A 23,994-nucleotide genomic window follows, 5' to 3' on the forward strand; every position below is an offset into this window, starting at 1 on the left:
CTCATTTTGCTTTCACAAATTGTACTGTTCGCGTTTGTATTTGGAAATACCGCGAAATCAATATTTGAGGCAATCATATTTTTATTTGTCATGCACCCATATGATGTGGGAGATAGATGTCAAATTGATGAAATTGAGGTAATGCTTATATCTTTAGGAGTTTACGGATTTAACTTCCAGTGTTTATTCGACCACATATTTAGAAAGGATCGGAGAGTCTTTATTTGATCAATTTGTGATTGAAACACTCTCAGGGCCACCTTCAGCGGAAATCTATAAGACTGGTGGAAGGTTGAGGAATGAAATTGGAATGGACCAATTAAAAAAGATAGATTCAAAAAATGTATCTGCTTAGAAAATGAAGAAGTTAATTAATTTGGTTTGTCAGGAGACACTTACTACGATGGACGATCCATTCGGTTTGTTAGGATAATTTTATATTTATTTTATGTTATTTTAGTAGTTTTTAGACACTAATTCATAGCAAGGAATGAAGCTACTTGAAGAAATTCAACACAACTTGCATTGTGTCACGATTAGGAGGTGAAAAAGATGATTGTTTAAACAAATGTTATCTTGTAGAACCAAATAATATACATCAATAAATGAGAGGAAAAAAAAATCAAGTTGAAAATTAATATGTACTTTCTTAATAACAAAATCAAGTTGGTAGTTCTCCAATATACGATGGTCTTCGCAGAAGAATCGGTCGGATTATAAAATCGGGAAAACTTTCATCCCGATTTATTGGAAAGAAAGGCGACGACGGAGAGTATGACCCGCTTATGGAAGAGGGTCACCAAGATAAAGATAAGAAGAAACAATATTTTGGCGTTTGAATTCTTTGGTTTGTCTTTTTTGTGATTATTGGTTTATTAGTTCTTTTTCTTAAGCGTGTAAAAATTTGAGAAGTCAATATATGGAATTTGAGAAAGTCAATATATGGAAATGGATGTTGTTGATTCTATTTCTCGTATGTGGGGGATTGATTTCTCGATGGATTGTCAGAGTCGTTGTTTGCATTGTTGAATAAATAGTTCCCTCGATGGAAAAAGTTCTACATGTGTATATCATGAGCAAAATAGTGAAACTTTTTTTTTGGATGGTACTTATCTTTACAACGTGGCGATGTCTATTCCACGAGAGAGCTAAAAGAGAGACAACGATTTTATTTGTTCCATATATCACCAAGATTCTAATTGATTTTTTGGCGGGTGTTTTTGTGTGGTTATTAAAAACTCTAGTAGTTAGAGTTTTAACTTCCATTATTTATTCGACCACATATTTAGAAAGGATTAGAGAGTCGTTGTTTGATCAATTTGTGATTGAAACACTCTCCTTCAGCGGAAATCTCAAAGACTGGTGGAAGGTTGAGGAGTGGAATGGACCAATTAAAAAAGATAGATTCAAAAAATGTATTTGCTTGGAAGATGAAGAAGTTAATTAATTTGGTTTGTCAATGGACGGTCCATTCGGTTTGTTAGGATAATTTTATATTTATTTTATGTTATTTTAGTAGTTTTTAGACACTAATTCATAGCAAAGAATGAAGCTACTTGAAGAAATTCAACACAACTTGCATTGTGCCACGATTAGGAGGTGAAAAAGATGATTGTTTAAACAAATGTTATCTTGTTGAACCAAATAATATACATAAATAAATGAGAGGAAAAAAAATCATATATTATGACAGAATAAAAGCAAAAAAATGAAAAACATTTTCGATTATCTATCACATGAGCAAAACTTTATTTTGGAAATTAACATGTACTTTCTTAATATCAAAATGAAGTTGGTAGTTCTCCAATATACGATGGTCTTTGCATAAGAATCGGTCGGATAATAAAATCGGGAAAATTTTCATCCCGATTTCTTGGAAAGAAAGGCGATGACAGAGAGGATGACCCGCTTATGGAAGATGGTCACCAAGATAAAGATAAGAAGAAACAATATTTTGGCGTTTGGATTCTTTGGTTCGTCTTTTTTGTGATTATTGGTTTATTAGCAGCAACATTGATAGTTCTTTTTCTTAAGCGTGTAAAAATTTGAGAAGTCAATCTATGGAAATGGATGTTGTTGATAATATTTCTCGTATGTGGGGGATTGATTTCTCGATGGATTGTCAGAGTCGTTGTTTGCATTGTTGAATATATAGTTCCCTCGATAGAAAATGCTCTTCATGTATATATCATGAGCAAAATAGTGGAACTTTTTTTTTTTTTATGGTACTTATCTTTACAACGTGGCGATGTCTGGTCCACGAGAGAGCTAAAAGAGAGACAATGATTGTATTTGTTCCGTATATCACCAAGATTCTAGTTGATTTTTTGGCGGGTGTTTTTGTGTGGTTGTTAAAAACTCTAGTGGTTAGAGTTTTAACTCCCAATGTTTATTTGACCACATATTTAGAAATGATCAGAGAGTCGTTGTTTGATCAATTTGTGATTGAAACACTCTCAAGACCACCTTCAGCTGAAATCTTAAAGACTGGTGGAAGGTTGAGGAATGGAATTGGAATGGACCAATTCAAAAAGATAGATTCAAAAAATGTATCTGCTTGGAAGATGAAGAAGTTAATTAATTTGGTTTGTCAGGAGACACTTACTACGATGGACGATCCATTCGGTTTGTTAGGATAATTTTATATTTATTTTATGTTATTTTAGTAGTTTTTAGACACTAATTCATAGCAAGGATTGAAGCTACTTGAAGAAATTCAACACAACTTGCATTGTACCACACTTAGGAGGTGAAAAAAATGATTGTTTAAACAAATGTTATCTTGTTGAACCAAATAATATACATCAATAAATGAGAGGAAAAAAAAATCAGATATTATGAGAGAATAAAAGCAAAAAAATGAATAACATTTTCGATATCTCTCACATGAGCAAAACTTTATGTTGGAAATTAATACTCCCTCCGTCCCATATTATAAGCAAAAAAAATCACTTTTTCATGTCCCAAATTATAAGCAAAAAAAACTAACTTTTATCATTTTAAAGATAAACTTTTACTTAATTTACTCTCTCTCTTCTTTTCCCCATAATCAATAACCAATAAAAACTGTTTTTACATCTTCCCATGAAACTTATTTCAACAAACACACAAAAAGTCAACCTTGAAATTATCATATTTTACTTTTTTTAATAAGTGTGAAATTTTTTTTTTGCCTATATTATGGGACGGAGTAGTATGTACTTTCTTAATAACAAAATCAAGTTGGTAGTTTTTTAATATACGATATGGTCTTTGCAGAAGAATCGTTCGGATTATAAAATCGGGAAAACTTTCATCCCGTTTTCTTGGAAAGAAAGGCGACGACGGGGAGGATGACCCGCTTATGGAAGAGGGTCACCAAGATAAAGATAAGAAGAAACAATATTTTGGCCTTTGGATTCTTTGGTTAGTCTTTTTTGTGATTATTGGTTTATTAGCAGCAACACTGCTGTTCTTTTTCTTAAGCTAGCGTGTAAAAATTTGAGAAGTCAATCTATGGAAATGGTTGTTGTTGATTCTATTTCTCGTATGTGGGGGATTGATTTATCGATGGATTGTCAGAGTCGTTGTTTGCATTGTTGAATATATAGTTCCCTCGATGGAAAAGGTTCTTCATGTATATATCATGAGATAAATAATGGAACTTTTTTTTTGGATGGTACTTATCTTTACAACGTGGCGATGTCTGTTCCACGAGAGAGCTAAAAGAGAGACAAAAATTGTATTTGTTCCATATATCACCAAGATTCTAGTTGATTTTTTGGCGAGTATTTTTGTGTGGTTGTTAAAAACTCTAGTGGTTAGAGTTTTAACTTCTAGTGTTTATTCGACCACATATTTAGAAAGGATTAGAGAGTCGTTGTTTGATCAATTTATGATTGAAACACTCTCCTTCAGCGGAAATCTCAAAGACTGGTGGGAGGTTAAGGAATGGAATTGGAATGGACCAATTAAAAAAGATAGATTCAAAAAATGTATTTGCTTGGAAGATGAAGAAGTTAATTAATTTGGTTTGTCAGGAGACACTTACTACAATGGACGATCCATTCGGTTTGTTAGGATAATTTTATATTTATTTTATGTTATTTTAGTAGTTTTTAGACACTAATTCATAGCAAAGAATGAAGCTACTTGAAGAAATTCAACACAACTTGCATTGTGCCACGATTAGGAGGTGAAAAAGATGATTGTTTAAACAAATGTTATCTTGTTGAACCAAATAATATACATCAATAAATAAGAGGAAAACAAAATCAGATATTATGACAGAATAAAAGCAAAAAAATGAAAAACATTTTCGATTATCTATCACATGAGGAAAACTTTATTTTGGAAATTAATATGTACTTTCTTAATAACAAAATCAAGTTGGTAGTTCTCCAATATACGATGGTCTTCGCATAAGAATCGGTCGGATTAAAAATCGGGAAAACTTTCATCCCGATTTCTTGGAACGAAAGGCGATGACAGAGAGGATGACCCGCTTATGGAAGAGGGTCACCAAGATAATGATAAGAAGAAACAATATTTTGGCGTTTGGATTCTTTGGTTCGTCTTTTTTGTGATTATTTGTTTATTAGCAGCAACATTGATAGTTCTTTTTCTTAAGCGTGTAAAATTTGAGAAGTCAATCTATGGAAATGGATGTTGATGATTCTATTTCTCGTATGTGGGGGATTGATTTCTTGATGGATTGTTAGAGTCGTTGTTTGCATTGTTGAATATATAGTTCCCTCGATGGAAAAGGTTCTTCGTGTATATATCATGAGCAAAATAGTGGAACTTTTTTTTTGGATGGTACTTATCTTTACAATGTGGCAATGTCTGTTCCACGAGAGAGCTAAAAGAGAGACAAAGATTGTATTTGTTTCATATATCACCAAGATTCTAGTTGATTTTTTGGCGGGTGTTTTTGTGTGGTTGTTAAAAACTCTAGTGGTTAGAGTTTTAACTCCCATTGTTTATTCGACCACATATTTAGAAAGGATCAAAGAGTCGTTGTTTGATCAATTTGTGATTGAAACACTCTCAGGGCCACCTTAAGTGGAAATCTCAAAGACTGGTGGAAGGTTGAGGAATGGAATTGGAATAGACCAATTAAAAAAGATAGATTCAAAAAATGTATCTGCTTGGAAGATGAAGAAGTTAATTAATTTGGTTTGTCAGGATACACTTACTACGATGGATGAGCATGCCACGCAAATCGAAAGTGAAAATGGTGCTAAAAAAGTTTCTCTGAAAATCTGAAAATATTTGAGAATGTTGATAGGCACGACAAATTATTATTCATTAATGTAGTGTTACTTAGAAATTAAAATGTTTTATGATTCCATTGTTTATTAATCCCCTCTACCATGAAGATGTGGTGCAACAATACAAAGGTTTAAAAACCAAAAATCTCTTTGAAGGAGCCTCTGATTCTAGAAAAATCAGCAAATCTACCTTGAAGAAATGGATGGTAAGAATTAACAAACATATGATGCATAATTTGTAGTTGGTCATATTTACTATACGGTCTAAAACATGTGATAAGAATTAACAACAATATTGTGCATTTTATTGTCCCGGTGAATGTCTTTAGGGAGAGGAGAACAATTGCTTTGGCATTGGGTAACACCAAAATGGTAGTGAAAAAAGTTAATCGAATGTTGAATGTTTTGGCTGGCAATATCATATTGTTTATTTGGCTGATCATAATTGAAATTGCCGTCATCAAGATTCTTCTTATGATTTCACAAATTGTGTTATTCGTAGGAGATAGATGTCAAATTGATGAAATTGAGGTAATGTTTATATCTTTAGGAGTTTATGTATTTTGTTTTGTTGCAATGCAAACATGGTTTAATTTTGCCCTCCATTTTTGTTTATTGATTTCATATGATTGTAGAAGAAATCAATATATTCACCACTATAGTGGCTGTGCCTGTGACTTTCCCGCGACCAAAGTCACTGAATCTGGATCTTAAATATCACCACAATGTTAGTCAAAAAAAAAATAAATCACCACAATGTGGACAAAATAATTTGGAGGTTCTTGGTTTATTTAGAGATATGGTTTATGTTAGAACATTGCCAGATATTAGAATTATGAGGCCAATAGTTATATGAATACAACTTTAAAATGTAATTCATAAGTTCATAAATTTCTTGCTATCAATTAAAGTAACCACTTTTTTAAAACCTGCAAATTAGTTAAAAGAATACTGCATCAAGGGATAAAGGGAGTATGTATTAATATTATACTGTATATGTATAGGTGACCTACATAGTATAGTAGAATGATGTTTAATAGCTGTTCTTACTGTTTTGGTTTAACTTTATAACTGTATGCAAAACTGAATGTACGAGTGGTTGGTTTTCAAGATAAATATAATATTCAGCTTGTTAGCTGCATTATTTAATGTAGTATGTATATAGTGTGACAAATAATGGATACTATAAATTTCTTTCTCTGATATTATTCTATCATGTCAGTAACTGACAGTTCCTATAAGACTTATTTACCTCATAAAAATGTAAATAGGTACAACAAAACTATAATATAACAGCACTCTTTAATTTACCAACATCTTACTCAAAATCCAAATGTACTCAGTCCAGGTGGGGCTGCTAACCAACTCAATGTAGTAACTTCAAACAAACCAACCCTTCAAAGATTGTCTGTCTGTCTGTCACATTTATTGCTTGCTGTGTTTGCAGCTACATGTCAATTACTTGGCAACTAACTAGTTCAGCCTGTCCCAAACACCTACTTGCAACTATTTTCCAAACAACTGCATCTGTTTCGGCCGGCGGGACCACAAATTCAGGCAAGGGATTTTGTGACAGTGTTGACGAGGGTGATGATGGCGAACAATCCAAATTATGGCGTAGCTCCGCTCGCAAAACAGCAATATTATGATTGGCATCTTTTGTGATGACATGAAGTTTTCCATGGAAACCAGCAAGTAGATAAGGAGATTCTGAATCATCAGAACCATATATAGGGACTTTTCCAATAACAACTTTCCAAACATCTTCTCCTTGATCATATACCTTGATCCTTCCGCTGTCCATTGTATTGGAAGGATCAAAAGCATATAATTCGTTATCCACTACGACACTCAATTTTGTACCTGCTTGTCGTGCGGGCCAACCCTCGCCCATTCCAATTGGCATTTCTATCCATGAGTTTGTTTCAGGATCATAGATTTCTCCCCCGACATCAACAAAAAAGGGCCATGAATACAAACTTTGTGGAACACATAACCTTCCCATGTATGATGTCAACCCTGTCGCAATTGGTTTTAACATGTCGGCCAAGAAAGTGCTCGGCAGGACCTGAGCTCTTGAGAACGGCATACTAGGCATTTCTGACCACGCACCTGTAGAGGGATCAAAAACTTCAGCAGATTGAAGAGGTAGCAATCCAGCTGGACCTTGACTAACCCCTCCAACAACATAAAGCTTGTTGTTTAAGATTCCTGTCTTACAATATGCCCGACCCGTAGACATAGAAGTGACCTTGGTCCACGTATTTTGTATCGGATCAAATCGCCAGACGCATCTCATAGTTGAAGCTTTAGAGAATCCACCTAGAACATAGAGACACCCACCAACAGCTCCAATAGCACAACCACAAAAGGGCATTTCATCAAATGCATCCCTCTTTCCAAGAAAGCTTCTAATAACTTCAGCAATTCTGATACCTTCCACCATGTTCCACATCCAAAGCCTTGAAGAACCCTTCTTAGATTCTTCTTCATCGACAACATTAGGCATAGTAGGCAGTCTCTGCCATATTCGAGAACGAGGATCTACAGCATGCCACAAAAGCTTATTCTCTCCTACCTTAACCAAAAGATATAACCACTCTTCCGTTGTTCCTAATTCTTTTCTTACTTCATATAGTTCCGTACTCATGATAGTTGACTTCCACTTTCTCGACACAAGCCTAAAATTGAAGTAACAAATTCTAGGAAGTCTAGCGATAATCTGAATTGATACCTCATCAGGAAGATTAGGGAATAGTCTTGGATTCTCTTCATCAACGGTAGGCGACATTCTTTGCCTCTTACATGTCTCATTTGAAGAGATTCCTTCCCGGTCACTTCGATCAGAATTGGTATTATTCGACACACTGAAAAACGAACCCATATCTGGAAGAAAAAAAACTCAATATCTGCAACAAAACCAAATTATCAATAGATAAACTTTCTTTCTTTCTCAATCACAAAACTAAAGGCATCTAATCTAAACATCAATCAAATTACTACCACTTTCTATCCATTAAGTTAAAGACAGGCAGAGAATCGGTATAACCAAAGCAACAATCCATCAAATTATACTAAAACAATAAGAAAAAAAAAAGAAATTCAATACAATTTCTCAGAGGAGTTTTCATGAATCTATCCAGTTTCATGAAATCATGATATCTAGATCCAAGAACATTTTAGAACTGAAAACAAAAATTAAGAAGTTTACCTACCCTGGTGGTGTAGTTGAGAGAGTACAACAATTATCTTCAATTCTCAAACAATTTATACAAAAGATACAATCACAATTTCAATCACAACTTATATGAATTTTCTTCCCCTTTTCCCAGAATTGAATAACCAAACAAATAAATAATGAAATTCAAAAGTGTAATACATTGAAATTGAATTGAAAAATAAAATCAGAGACCAAAATTGAACAACCAACAATCAATATGATTAAAATGATATGAAAAGAACAAAGCGTTTAAGAGACACTTACACAGTTACAGTGAGAGATATAATTATTAGTATATAAGATAAGTGTTCGATACAATTTAAGAAAGATAAATGATGAGGAGAAAAAAGTGACACGTACCTAACTATAGGCGCGGTGAAAAAACGGATTGGTGAAGAATAGAATAGAATCGATGTTGGGATTATGAAAACGTAAAAATGAGGAAAAGTGACAATATTCGGAAATATCAATGTAACCGCATCATGTCATGAGCAAGTTGAATTTGAAACATGATGAACTTGGAAGGAAATTTACACATCAATCTTCTACTACTTAAATAGTAAATTTGATCGAACTATATCGTAGAAACTTGTTTTGTTTTTTTTATAAAATGAAATGGTTGAATTGAAATTTCAGCGTATTATTTTTTCTTTTAAAAAAATTATGTTGAACTGAGTATTATTTTGTCACATTATTCTTTCAAAAAACATTATTCTTTTAAGTGGTAGAAGATTATTATGTTCTGTACCAAAAAAACATTATTCTCTTAAAAAATAAAAACAAGATAGTCCGACAGCGAGGTTTGAGGTTAGTTAAGTGGTGATAGACATAAAAGGTATGATGGATCACGGTGGATTACTTGCGAAACATGTTAGCACTATAATGCTCAAGTCAATATGTGATCATTGATTAAGGAGGAGACGATTATAACTATTGTGACAACTGACAATAGCTAACGTGGAGTAATTAAGGAGTTTGTTGAGATGAATCTATTGGTCTTAGAAATGTTGCAAGGAGAGTAAGTATTGGTTGTAGGGGGTGTACATGAACTATGGTGTCTGTTACTAATCTTACCTGATGATCAGAGAGAAGGTTGATGGCTAGCAAGACCGTCGTTGAACAATCCATGAAGGGGGGTTTGTACCTGCAGGCGCTCCGATGCTTAAGTCAGTTCAGAGATCATAAATGAAAATTGTAGCACAATAATTTTTTTTTTAAAACTCGGTATCCGACGTTCGGACCGACTAATCCGAGAGGAACAATCCCACCGTTCACTTGCGGAGGTCCAGTTAAAGCTAGAGTTTTTTTGCTCTGTATGAACTAACCCACCGAAATTGGCACCAGAGGGAATCGAACCTGAGACATTGAGATGAGCATACTCCAATGACCCAAAGGCAACACTACTAGACCAACCCAAGTGATGCACATAGAATTGAATAAAATCAATAATGTAACTTTGAAAATAGAAAGTGACATATTTTGAAACATTATTTGTTTGTTAATGTGAATAAATCAACCATTGTATAGGGACGTGATTGTCTTGATGACACATCAAGCTTCAATGGAGAGAAAAAAAAATGCAAATTCCAGTAAAATTTCTACGGATGGATTAGAAGTGGTCGACAAAATAAAGTTAGCAGTGGAGGTATGCCTAGTGGCAGTCTCTTGCGCTGCATTTAAGTAGCAATGCATGATCTGAAGAGAAAATGAAATTATTTTAATGAAATGAATAACATGTGTGATATGGAATATGAATGTTTGGGGGCGAGTTAGCTCAGGAGAATTCACGGGACTGGAAGATACGATATTGTTTTGGCATTCCACATCAAAGGGAGCAGATGCAACTTACTGTGATGACCATTTCTCGTATTGAGGAAGCATAAGAAATTGAACGCGTTTGCACATCAAAAGTTTTGGTTAAGTCGAGACAGAAAGTCCTGCCCAGCACCAGAAATCGGTACTAGCGTATGAAATGGAGGCTCTTGCTAATTTACGAGCCACCATGTTTTCTTGTTTCCTAGCAAAAACCACTCTGACACACAAACTCTATTTCTGTGAATTACGTCCACGACAGTTTTGCAGTCCGGCTCAAATATGATGCGGTCAGCCTCCCAGTCCTGCATCCAATTAAGTGCTTACAAAAGGCTTGCTGCCTCGCCTTCATGCACTTCCATCATACTCATGGACCAAGCTGTCTGAGCCATGGGAAAAACTGCTTTGAGGTCTCTGACAATGGCTCCAAATCCAATCTTATTATGCTTCTGGAATAGTGTGAAATCTACATTACACTTCAAATGATCTGGTTTCTGTTTGGTCCAAGAAAGACATACTGTGAGGTGAGACCGAGTTGTCTTGCTGACTCTGCACAGTTTGTTGGCTCCCAACTATATTCATGCATGACGGTGGCAGCTCGCTCGAAAAAATTAACTAGCATAATTATTTTTGTTTATTCAATTGATGCTCATTTCTTGCTTTCCAAGTACTCCAAAGGCACGCGGAGACTTGTTTTTGTTCTGCTGCAGTAAGCTGTTTAAGCCGGTTTAATAAAACCATACTGAAATCCGCCAGATTGGACAGATGTGGCATAACTTTCGGCCAAAAGGTAAGCTTCTCCCATACCATTTCGGACACAGGGCATGTTAACACGAGATGGCAGCAAGTTTCTTATTTAGAAGTGCATCTAACACATGTTGAGGACATTTCTACAGTCTCCTAATAGGTACTAGTATATAATTTCCATACTAGTTCCAAATAATAATTTATATTTATTTAATGTCTTAAAATTAAACAATGAACAAATTCCATCAAAAATTAAATAAACAATGAGCAAATGCAATAATTCCTGAAAAGTCGGAGACAAAATACTGAATTAGGAAGAAGAAGAAGAAGAAAAAAACAACAACATATTTTCCACTAGCAAGACACTCCACTCACTAGACTTGATATTTCGCTGTATCTCTTTTGTTGAACTTGCATCGCACAGTAGTTAAAAGAGTTTATAGCTAAGCTTAACAAGCTCACATGACAGAAGTAATGGGCGGAAGCGGCGCAGAACCAGATAGTCCCAAATAAAAGGATCCTTCTAATTGTGCCCGAATAAATCCACCATTGCCATAAGAAGCACATTGACGTAAATCGGCCCAACAACTTCCACTCTCATTCTTGGACACATCACTGCTACCTTCCTTCACCAACTCTTTCTCAAACTCAATTTCTAAATCACTCTCCTCCTCCTCCTCCTCCTCCTCCTCAACATCGATGGGCCATCCATTATCATCGAGATGGGTCATCCTCATGATAAGCCTGCCATTTTCTCGATTGGCTTCCATATATTCGCAATGACATTTCATATTCTCCGACTTTAAAATTAACCTTCCATCTTCACCACATTCCTTTTTAAAACACGAAGGCATTCCTCCTGCTCCGGTTTCTCTCAACAATGTTATTGCCGGAGGAAATACTTTTTTCTCTCTCTTCTTCTCTTTGACTATAAATCCGCTTCTTTGACTTTGGCCTAGACGCTCGTCAGTTAAATCACAGCTCATGCAATCTCCGCTCTCCGTTCCAATCAAATCTCCCATTACTGTCGATAGTAATGTCGGAGAACCAGGAGATGACGACCACAATGACTTCGATAGTCTCTCCCACAACGAAGAATACATATTTGAATCTTTTGACATTGTAGTAGTTTTGGTTTTGGACATGTTGTAGGAATGTATAATTCTCTTTTGTATGTTTTTTTCTTCTAAATGAACAAGGGTTTTGAGACCATGATAACAATGATAACAATGACAACAATGTCCACCATTATGACTTCGTTTTGCCCTTAATGTGTAGTTATATAGAGATGAAGCTATTTGTTCCACTTTGCTTGATAAATACTCATTCAATATATCCATTTCTTGGTTTTGTCTCCAAAAAGGAAACAAAAATATGGTGTTTTCTTAGTTTCCTATTATACCCTTGCAATTGTTTTTAGCATAATAAACATGAAATTGGTCAGTGATGATTATCCTGATACAAATCAAAAAGAGAAAATTAATTAGGATTGCATTGGCAAGATATAGCTGGCAAGAATTGATTGAATTTTACTATATTAATTGAAAATAATGTTATAAACGATCATATTTGGAAGAAAATGTTGATATGATCGATTGCATATACTAACAGAAGTTACCATTCTCTTCATTTCTCAAAAGAGACGAATAGTTCTATTTGGAGAGATAAATACAAATAAGTTTAAAGTATTTTAAAAAAATATTTAATGATGGTGGAACCCACCTAATTTTTGTGTCTATCTAATCCTGACTCGATAGCAGATAAGACCTAGCTAAGCTGTTTGCAGCTTTAAGTTTAATTGCACTTTTGATCTTCTAATTTATAATATTTGCAAAATAGTCCTTTCAATTTACAATTACAACGGATCATTTTTTCGTCTATCACAATCGAATTTTTTAGTCCCCGACATTTGTTACAACTTCAGTCCACAATAGGTCGTCGACCCATAAAATGGTGATTAATTGCTCCAATTATAATCTTACATTCAGTGTAAAAAAACACAACTTTTAAACTAAAAATCACAATTTTCTGATAAAATTATAGATTGAAATCAAAGTTACAACAAATGTGATGATTGAGGGACAAATCAATTTTGAAATAAAAGGACTATTTTCGTAGATGTGATAGGAGATTAAAAGTGCAATTAAATTAACATATGTTGATGCATGTTAAATCTGAAGTATATGTTCTAGACAAAGTGCAATGCAATATAAACATGTCAAAGATCAAGAGCATCATGAAATTATAACACGAAGTATGTATATATATCACATCCATCTCATAAGACATCTAAAAACAATATTTGTAAAATAAAATCTAATCTAATGGATGAAATTTGACAGATCAACATGAATGTGTGACATTAACAATTGAAAATTATTAAATTGATTTTAAAACAATGAAACATGTATATCAAAGAAAAATAATGAAATAAGAGAAGATCTTACATTGTTGCTGGTTTAATCAGGTTGCATATATTTGCATCACTATGTGATCTCTATCACCGAGAAAGATAAAAAAAAAAAAAAAAAAAAAGGGACAGAAAACAAAGAAGAAAAAAACACAACACAATCTCTTTTTTTTTTGTTGAAGCAATCTTAAAAATAGAGTGAGTTGTGGATTTATAGACATAGTACAATGTTACCTCAAAATACATACCCTTATCTGGCCCCACACCAAGGATATGAAGGTCTTTTCCACTTATTTTGAAACGCCTGATTCATGTTATACTTTGATTCGGTGTGAGTTGTGTGAAATGAAGAAGCATCTTGTGTTTTTTTCTATAAACTGATTTTGTTGGGTTTTGTATCTCTGCTGGCTCCCATATCACATCCCCACCTCTGTTTTGTTCCTCTCTTTCTCACTCGCATTGAAACTAATCCATCACAACACATACATTTATAATCTATTTTTATAATGTTAAATTTATTTATTTTTCATAAGAATGTTAAATTTTTATATAAAGTAAAAAATTAAATGAAATTACTTTAATTTTTTTTTGACTAATTCAAATTAATTTAATATAAATAAATCAGATATTTATTACTATTAATAATATATTATTTTAAATGACCAACTTCTAAAAATAAACATTAATTTATTTTTTTACAAAAAAAAAATTAATTTATTTAAGGGGGTGTATTCAATTATGATTTCAATGGATTTTAAAAGATTTTTTTATGATTACAAAATCCTGTGGTATTCAATTAGGATTTTAAAATACTTTAAAAAAGTCTAGTGGTATTCAATTAGGAATTTAAAAGACTTTAAAAAAGTCTAGTGGCATTAAATCAAGACCCTTTACAACTTACAAAAAGTCTTGTGGTATTCAAAAGTATTCTAATTTCGATGGATTGTTAAAAAATAGGATTTTAATGGACTTTTTAGTGAACTTTGAGCTACAAAAAGTCTTTCCTCATATCATGAGATTTTGATGGATTCTCATTTTTTTTTATTTCTTTCACCTTTCCTCATGTTTCTATTTCATGTTTCCTGATTATCTCATGTTTTTTATAATCGCTTATATTTTCTCCCTACCTCTTTATCACGTTTCCTCTTCATGGTTGTCCTGCTACCATAAATAGTGTCAGGATTCATTATAGGATATAGACATTGAAAATATATACAACAACATGTTTCAACAACAGCAACAGAACCTTGTTCGTCATTTTTTTTTAAATTGTTTTTTTGTTTATTCATTGATTTTTTTTTTTTGTAGAATTTTATTCATTGATTTTTTTATTATATTAATGATTGTTGATTTTTTTAAGGAATGCTTAATTTTCATTGATTGATTCATTATTATTTTAGAAGGAATTTATATCAAATTTATTGACTCATTTAAATCTTAAAAGTCTATAAAGTACATCAAAATCTCAAAAGTCTGTGTCATAAAGTCTCACAAATTCTTGTGTTAAGAATCTTGATTGAAAAAGTCATTCAAAAAAATCAATACAATCTCACAAAGTCTTTTAAAATCTTCAAGATTTTTTTTTGCTAAAATTGTCTTGTGAAATCTTAATCCAATACACCCCCCTAAATTTATCTCTATCATTTTTCGATGAACTTAAATTTATCTCTTTTTATATAATAACTTAAATTCATTATCTCTATTATAATTTCTAATTAATTTTTAATATTAATTGATGAAATTAAATTTTAAACTAAGTATGTAATTTTATTTTATTTTACATTCATCAATAATTTTAACCGCTAATTTGATCAAACAGTTCAACAAATTTAATTCTCATGAACCTGACAAAAAAAGTTTGGGACCTTGAAACGAATTCCTCTCAAAGCCTTTATATCTGAAAAATTAGTCAATCATTAGATCGAATATGTAAGTCTTAAAATAAATGCACTATAAACATTTTCATCGCTTTTCTTTATGATACAGAGCCAATTGAGTATTATAAATTCAAAATTATATTTTTTTAAAAAATTTGGTCTGACGTATATTTTAGAAATAACATTGTTCAATAAAAAATATTATACTTTTTTAAGCAACTACAATATTAGATAACATATTGTATTTAATGATTTAATAAGATCCGTCCATCGAAATTATTTCGCTAAGAGGATTAAAATTAATTTAAAAAAATTCCTCTTAAAATCCCAAAACTTACCATTACAAAAGGAATAATTTGATCAATTGGAAAGTTACCATACAAGTTGACTTCCATTATTTACTAGCAATTAATTTCAAAAAAAAAAAAAAAAAAACCGAAGCTCTGATGTCAATTGATACGACCGGAGACCAGAGTAGGGGTGCTCAAATCCAAACCAATCCAAATAAAAACCGAAAACCGATCAAAAAAAACCGAAAACCGCAAAAAACCGAAGTTTTTTGGATGTGTTTGGATGTTCTTTTGTGAAAACCACTGGATCGGATCGGATTTCGGATTGATTTCTTAAAACCGATCCAAACCAAACCAAACCGCATACATATATTTTAATATTTATTTATCTTTTTATTAGTATAAATATATATTATTGCATTAACCTTTTTTCATTTTAAATTTTGTTAATACTATATGTTAGTTTAATTTAATCTATTTTTTTTTACTTTTTGTATGTTTTGAATATAATTGGTAATTGTCATTCCAAAATATTAATTTTCAATATATTATATGTTATATTTTACATCAAACTTAATATTTATTTTGTCAAAAATGTCAAACTATTATTTTGTAGCGTTTTTTATAATATTTATATTTATTAAAAAAATTATAATTTATAATTTGGATATCCAAAAACCGATCCAAATTAAACCGCATAATATTGGATCGGATTGGATCGGATTTTTTTTATTTGTCATTCAAAACCGAACCAAACCGCAAATGAATTTATTTTTGGATCGGATGAGTTTTTGCCTCAAAACCGATCCAAACCGAACCGCGAGCACCCCTAGACCAGAGTGCACAAAGGAATGTTCAGAAGCCTTCAAATTATCTTTTTTGTGTGCAATATGTTTATCATTTTCACATTAGCGATTAAAATCCCTCTTCACAGACATCAATTTGGGCCAAGCCCAACACACAACACACACCTCTCTTTTTTTTTTTCAATTTTTTTCTAACCTCTCTAGTTTTAATATTAAAAAAAGAATCCAACTTTTCGTACCCTCTGAATATTCTCGGCCACCTCCTGAAATTACCAAACTAACCCTACCGCTTTCTAGGATGCGAACATTTTTTCGCACTCTAAGTAGCGAGTGTCAATGTTTTTAGAGCGCTGTTGGTTTAGTTCTCCGCTCGGATTGGTTGATAGCTCTGGTCTTGAAAACCGGTATATTTCCAAAGAACTATCGAGGGTTCGAACCCCCTCTCTCATTTTTCTTGGTGAATGGATATTTTTTAATATAGGTTGTCTCGGTTTTTGGGGGCTCGGCTAAGTGGTGATATGGTCGAGCCCCCCAAAGATTAGATATAAATGAATTGAGAAAAAATCTTTTTTTCAATATGATCTGCTCGGCTCAAGTTCACTCCCTAGAATGGAAAAAGTCATGAAAAAATGAGTCCGCATTCTAGAAAGCGAACTCAGCTGCAATTCGCATTATAAAAAGCGAACTCAGCTGCAGTTTACATTCTAAAAAGCGAACTCTCCCTCCTCCCCCCCCCCCCCCCCCCCCCCCCCCCCCCCACACACCCATTTTTGCTATAGTTACACACTCGTATCCTAAGTAGCGAAAGGGGTAAAATGAGGTTTTCAGGGGGTGCACATGTAGGACGGGGGGGGGGGGGGGAGAAGTAGGATTCTTAAAAAAAATTACTTTTTAGATTCATAGAATGATTGATGTTAGACCAAATATAAATCATTCTACGAATCTAAAAAGATTTTTTTTTTATTGTATTAAAGATTAAATGAAATCCTTATTTTGTGTATAGTTTTCACTTGAAAATGAATTCATCCAACAATATATTTTATCTATTTGAATAATAAGAAAGGAGAAGAACAATCACCCCCAAAACCTACTTTGTATAGTACGGCCAATTCTAACATGCACAATCACATTAAGCGGTACATGGTGCACAAATTAGTGATATCGCTATAACGAATACAAATTTTATAAAATGCCGTTAATCTTGATGAGTCTCAATGACATATCAAATGATTTTCAATTTTTTTTAAAATTGACATGGATGATCTATATGATACAAACTTTCAATCTAATGATAGATTTTATAAAATTTGTATTCGTTATAGCGGTATCACGAACTTGTGCACCATACACCACTTAATGTGGTGGTGCATGTTAGACAAAGCCTCTATAGTACTAGTAAATACTAGTAAATTTTTGGGTCATTTCTTGCCCCTATTTTGAACTTTGCAAAGTTCAACATTAGAGTAGGTTTGATAGTTCTCCATGTGTAACAACTCTAAGTGGGGGGCCTCGCACCTTTCAATTCATAGGATAGGAAGCTAGTGGATACTGTATTTCATAAGAAGTTCAATAGATAGATGTTTTCTCTATAGTACTCCCATGTATTTTTTATACTCCTAAATATTTTAATTTTGCTCTTGCTAAAAACTTTGGTTTGCAGGAACCGAAGTTTTTTCTAGTTCAAATTTAGGGAAAATTCGGTTAACAGAAACCAATTTTTTTTTCAAGGCAAAAAAAATTTGGTTCGTAGCAACCGAAATTTTTATTGAAGAGCAAAAAAGTAAAATCCAGGAGGAGAAAAAGAACTAAGGGGAGGCCTAAAGAGAAAACATCCAATCAATATACTACCTAATGTGAAGACCCCGCATTATATAGGCTAGGCTGTTCACTTGATATGAAATATGGCCTTCATTGGGCCTAATCTGCTTGAACCAAATCGAGTTTCAATGAGAGATTTTTTTTTAACGGGCACAAGACGAACAGAGGTCGGGATAAACGAAATTACAAAACAAATGTGCCGTATATAAGCGGAACAACACCGATGGAAAAGCTAAAAGACGGACACCACCTAGTACACATTCCACAGGCACCAGACCACCTAATGCACACACCATAATCACCAGACAATCAAAGAGGACCATCTACCCGACCCAAAAAGAAGCCCCAAGCAGACTCTAACTCCCGATCTCGAATAAAAAATGATCGGCCATAAGAATACAAAAAACAGCTTTGTGAGCCAAAAATAGATGGGGCAACGGTAGAATGAAAACCTAGACAGCTAAGTCCCCAACTTGCAGCCCGCTCCAAATAGTCAACACCGAAGCGAAATAGGTCCACCAGATACAAATAAACGTGCAAATCTCAGCAGATTTAGAAACCCAAGAGACTCAAAAACGAGTCTTGCATATCTCACCATTTAATTTTGAAAAATATTCAAGAATACTCTTATGACATTTGTTAAAATAACAAATATAGTTTGGGAAGGAAATATAGAAAAATTATTGTCAGATAACCGATTATCTCAAAAGCTTAAGCTGTTAAGATATGGCCACATTAATGGTTTTATATTATTTCTAACACGCCCCCTCACGCAAGAGTCCATTTGGGCTTAAAGCGTGGATAATGCATAGACCCACCTACCATATGCTTAAATTCCACTTTTTAATTAGAAAGTGAGGGGAGCAGAGATCGAACTCTAGACCACTTAGTCATAGAGGCTCTAATACAATGTCAGATAACCGATTATCCCAAAAACTTTAGCGGTTAAGATATGGTCACATTAATGGTTTTATATTATTTCTAACAATTATATTGAAAAATGGTGTATTTAATTTTGTGAAAGTTTATTGTCAATTTCTTTTTTTAAAAGTTTGAAAATTGTTCTTTTTCTGTGTCAAAAAGAAATTTGTTATTTTCGATGTAATAATTTTTTTTTCTTAATTAGTGTCCGTAAAATGCTTTGTGAATTATATTAGGAATTCTCTAGAAGAAAATATTTTCATTAATTTGAATCTTAAAATTCCTCACGGGTGTTAGTGTTATCACTTTGATTATTTTTGCCTACACTTATGGACAATCAACATTTTTGTCTTTGAAATTGTGTATGAATCATATATGATTTGATTTTGTTTTTAAAATTTTACATATAGATCATATAATTTACTTCCTCTGATCCTAATTATAACAGAAATTTTACTTTTAGATTTATTGGAAAACTAATGTATATGAACTACATATAGTTCATACATTAATTTTTCAATGAACTTAAAAAGTGAAGTTTCTCTTATAATTGGGACCGGAATGAATATTATACTCTTTAATTAAAGAATGCAGGTAATTTTTTTTATCTATATAATGCTAGTAAATTTAATCCTAAAAAAAAATAGAAAATATCCGTTGAAATTGATCAAATACCTACCTATTGGCCATTAGATTACTTTTAAATTTGAATTGTCTTTTGTTGCTTCAAGACAAATGTAAAACTTTTCAAATTGGTATGTATGTCTTTAATTTTAAAAAACTAAATTACTATTTACTAATTTTTTAGTTTAATATATACACATACATAAACGAAAGTTAGATGGACAACAAACTGCACTGCAAAACTTTTATGTATAGAATCAGGAGAACAAATATGAACAGGGGCGGCCTAGGCCCATGTGCGACATGGGCCGTGGCACAAGGTTTCTTAAAAATGAGGGCCACATTTTTTTTTTATAGGTTAGTAGTATTAGTAAGTTATGGAGTGTAAAAATTAATTATTTATGTTAGAAAATGTTGTAAGGACGATAAGGCACAACCCAACCCGTTTTCCTAAGGAAAAAAATAGCAAACAAGAGAAGACTATCTTGCGTTCTGCGTTTTGCGTTCTGCGTATTCTTTCTCAAAAACTCCATTAAATCACCACCACCAGGAGTCGATCTGCCACCATCACCGGCGGCATTAACGTCGGTTAACCTCCTTCCTTCTATTCTCAAAAACTCCATTAAAGTTGAATGAATTTGCTTCAAAAAATGCAGCAAGAATGAGTCGATTTAAGTAGCGAGAATGTTTTTTTTATAAGCAAAGTAGTTATAATGTATTTTGTTGTTATTGTTAGACTATGAATCTTTTTTATGTTAATTACAAGAATGATTATAATTTTATGTTATTTGCAATTTAAATCGATGATGATTTTTTTATAAAAAAAAGTTACGTTTTTTTTTTATTAAAGGTCCACTTTCATATTTCGCACAGAACCTCCAAAAACTCGGAGACGCCACTGAATATGAACGCTACAATATTCGCTAAACTTCATTGTTGGAATACTCTATCACGTGTGTATTAGTTTAGTGTCTTAAACTTTGTTTAGCAAGCGTGTGAGGAACTGTTACTAGATAACTACTTTACTCTTTGTTAGATGTATGTATAACTAGCAGATGCTACACCACTGTAACTAATTTTTTCTCTGTAATCACTTCATAACGGTGCTGTCATAATATGTGATGTAAAACTATAAGATCCGATATGAGTTTTTAGAGTTACAATATTAGAGTAAAGACTTAATTAGTTAAATGGTCCCTTAAACACATTTTAGGTTTCATATTGGTCCCTTAAAGAAAAAAAGTTCCGCTTTGGTTGTTTGCCACTTTAGTCATCTCCGTTAATTTGTTTTAATCTGAACCGTTTGATCTTTTTATTAAAAATATAACGGTAAAATTTGCATGTATACTGAATATAATGGTGCACCATCATCACGTAAATATTTCTCTTTTCTTCATCTTCTTCTCTCTACCGTTCTATCTTTTTCCATCTTCCGTTTTTGTGGCCGCACCATATGGCCGTGCCACCACCACTATCTTTCCAACCGCCACCTTATTCGTCAGATCTCGACCACCACAACCGTATTTTCCAAAACGAAATCACCATAAAAATACTACACTAGAGCACAGAAACGGCATTCAATCTCTTCTTCACTCTAACCACGCCGCCATGGAAATCTCTGATAAAAATCTCGCCTTGGAGGTTGAAAACTCTGTTTTCTTCATTTTCGCTAAGACCCAGATGACAGAATTATGATTTCTCTTTAATAAGGTTGTCGATTTGTTGCAAATCTGGGTTTTTGAAAACATCAAAGGATCCAAACTAGATTTGTTGCAAATCTTGGTGTATGGGCAGCAAAAAGAATCCAGATTAAAATCAAAGGAGATAGTGTGTGTGGGAATGATAAAGTTGTAAATATGAGTATGTTGGAGTTGCAAATCTTGATTTTTCTGGATTTATTTGATGAATTTGTGAACATGACGATTTGAAACAAACCCAGATTTTTATGGGTTTATTTGATGAATTGATGAAGAACAAGGTAAGGAAGAAGATGAAGAAATAGAGAAAAAATTAGTTAATAATGGTGCACTGTTAAATATAGTGGACACACAAAATTCAATGGTCATGTATTTTCCAATAAGATCAAATGGCTTAAATTAAAAGAATTATTGAGATTTATGGTGGACCAAATGTAATGGTGGTTCACCTAATACATTTGGTGTTAAAAACTAACGGAAAGGACCATTGTGACTAACGGTCATATAGTTAACGGACCAATTCGGTCCTTTTTTTCCTTTAAGGGACCATTTTGAAACCTAAAATGTCTTTAAGGGACCATTTAACTAATTAAACCTAGAGTAAAATCAAGATGACGTGACTATCGTGAAACCCAAAAATATTATTTATAAAGTTCATCGTACTCTAAGGGTCCGTTTGGTGCGCTGGATAGGAAGACATGATAGTATAAAATTAACCTATCATGTTGAAATCCTTTGTTTGGTGCACCAATAGGAAAGGATAAACTTAACCAATTTTTAATCATATGTTGACTCTTTGTTATTCTTATCCTTATTTTTAGTTGGGTTAGCAACCTGATAGCATAACACTATCACGGTGCGTATTTTCTATTTCTCAAAGGACCTCTTTCGATTCTCACTCTTTGCAAAACCGTCTCCTCTCTCCCACTCTTTTCCATCAACAACATCCCTATCTCCCTGCTCCTGCTCTCAATTTCTATTTGTGTCTACCTTTCAATTTTTCCCCCTAATTTTTTTTTTTTTTTTGCACTTATGTTCCCAATCGAGGTACTTTTAATTCTTAAATTTGGTGCTTATGTTCCTAATTTATTGATTGGAAAAGGGTAAAATGACATTGTTTGTTTGTTTTCCTAATTACTTGCCATCGTTTTGAGTTTTATCTTCATCGCCCATTGTATATATCTTGCAATATGTGAAACCCCATAAGTGCTAAATTGCCATCGGTGGTAAGAAAGATCTATTTTTTAGTTTTGTTGATACAATAAGAAAGATCTATTTTCTCTCTTCTACCTCAAGTTCTATGATTTTTCAATTTACAAATCATTCTGGAAACAATTTTTATAGCACAATTTATCAATGTATTATTTTGTGCAATTATATGAAACTATTTTATAAGATTTTTTTTTGTGGTATATAAGAATAATTTTGTTACTACATTTATTGTTAATTAAAACAAAAATACAAAAAATAAATAAATAAAAACATTTATCATATTATGTGAAGATCAAGTGTTCATCAAACATATGATATGATAAAATAATGATATCCTCTGTCTTTATCATGTGTACACCAAACACATGACAGAATATGTGTTTATCATGTCACTATCCTATCATATCCTTATCCAGCTTCTTATCATATCCTGCACACCAAACGGGCCGTAGATGCGATTTAGATGTAATATAGAGGCAGCACAAAATCAGCATGTACACTCATTCCTCTATGCCTTAAAACGTAAAATCTGATGTACAAATGTGCTTGTACTTGGTATACTTTGTTTGCTATAGGTTGTTGTCAACATCCTATTTAAATTTGTGATATATTAGTGTGTGTATAATGTATTTAGGCCAAGTTTAACATCAACAAGTGGTTCATGTGGTGCACCATGCACAAGTTTCGGATAACATTATAACGAATACAAATTTTACAAAATTGACCGTTGGATTAAAAGATTATATCATATAGATCATCCATGAAAACTTTTAGAAAAATTGAAAATGATTTGATATGTTATTGAAACCCATCAAAATTAACGGTATTTAATAAAACTCATAAACCGTTAATTTTTGTAACGGTCGATTTTGTAAAATTCGTATTCGTTATAATGTTATTCGAAACTTGTGCATGGTACGCCACTTGTTCATGTTAGAAAAAGCCATGTATATATACTAATACAACTCATTGGCTCATCACATGCTGACTGCTGTTCATGTTAGAAAAAGCCATGTATATACACTAATACAACTCATTGGTCAATAGCCATATGATTTTTTTTTTGTTTTAAGTCAGAGTAACTTAATGGTTAAAAATTACACTTTAAGGATGAATAAGTGAAGTGTTTAGAGTTCGAACTCAACTCATATATATATATAATGCGATGTCTCTAAAAACTAAGCTAAGCCCACAGAAATATTATATATATGATTTTTAGCCAGCGTATGTTAGAAGTTAGGTAGATACCTCTCATTTATTTTTTTAAATTAAAATATTTAATATTATTCACGCATAACTTCAAGTTTG

The 23,994-nt window shown here is 32.8% G+C and overlaps 2 protein-coding genes across 5 annotated transcripts; both read right to left on the minus strand.

The window, feature by feature from the left end:
• Positions 1–6,355: 6,355 nt before the first annotated feature.
• LOC123896941 (F-box/kelch-repeat protein At1g22040) lies at positions 6,356–9,114 on the minus strand. 4 transcript variants are annotated; one of them, XM_045947382.1, is made up of 2 exons: positions 8,833–9,114; positions 6,356–8,161 (listed from the first exon to the last, which is right to left on the minus strand). In XM_045947382.1, exon 2 carries the CDS (start codon positions 8,134–8,136, stop codon positions 6,700–6,702), a length of 1,437 nt encoding a protein of 478 aa, XP_045803338.1. In that variant the 5' UTR covers positions 8,137–8,161; positions 8,833–9,114; the 3' UTR covers positions 6,356–6,699. The 4 variants fall into 4 exon arrangements, with proteins under 4 accessions (XP_045803338.1, XP_045803339.1, XP_045803337.1 ...); XM_045947383.1 differs by lacking the exon at positions 8,833–9,114 and adding an exon at positions 8,737–8,823; XM_045947381.1 differs by lacking the exon at positions 8,833–9,114 and adding an exon at positions 8,468–8,747.
• A 2,188-nt stretch (positions 9,115–11,302) lies between these two features.
• Positions 11,303–13,531, minus strand: LOC123896942 (protein FANTASTIC FOUR 3-like). The gene is made up of 2 exons (XM_045947385.1): positions 13,479–13,531; positions 11,303–12,486 (listed from the first exon to the last, which is right to left on the minus strand). The coding sequence occupies exon 2, from the start codon at positions 12,369–12,371 to the stop codon at positions 11,490–11,492; it is 882 nt and encodes a 293-aa protein (XP_045803341.1). The 5' UTR covers positions 12,372–12,486; positions 13,479–13,531; the 3' UTR covers positions 11,303–11,489.
• Positions 13,532–23,994: the final 10,463 nt, after the last annotated feature.

The sequence above is a fragment of the Trifolium pratense genome, linkage group LG7, assembly GCF_020283565.1.
Source record: "Trifolium pratense cultivar HEN17-A07 linkage group LG7, ARS_RC_1.1, whole genome shotgun sequence".
NCBI lineage: Eukaryota > Viridiplantae > Streptophyta > Magnoliopsida > Fabales > Fabaceae > Trifolium > Trifolium pratense.

Excerpts from the sequence above, each read along its gene's own strand:
- LOC123896941 (XM_045947382.1), bottom strand. The coding sequence starts at position 8,136 with ATGGGTTCGTTTTTCAGTGTGTCGAATAATACCAATTCTGATCGAAGT.
- LOC123896942 (XM_045947385.1), bottom strand. The coding sequence starts at position 12,371 with ATGGATATATTGAATGAGTATTTATCAAGCAAAGTGGAACAAATAGCT.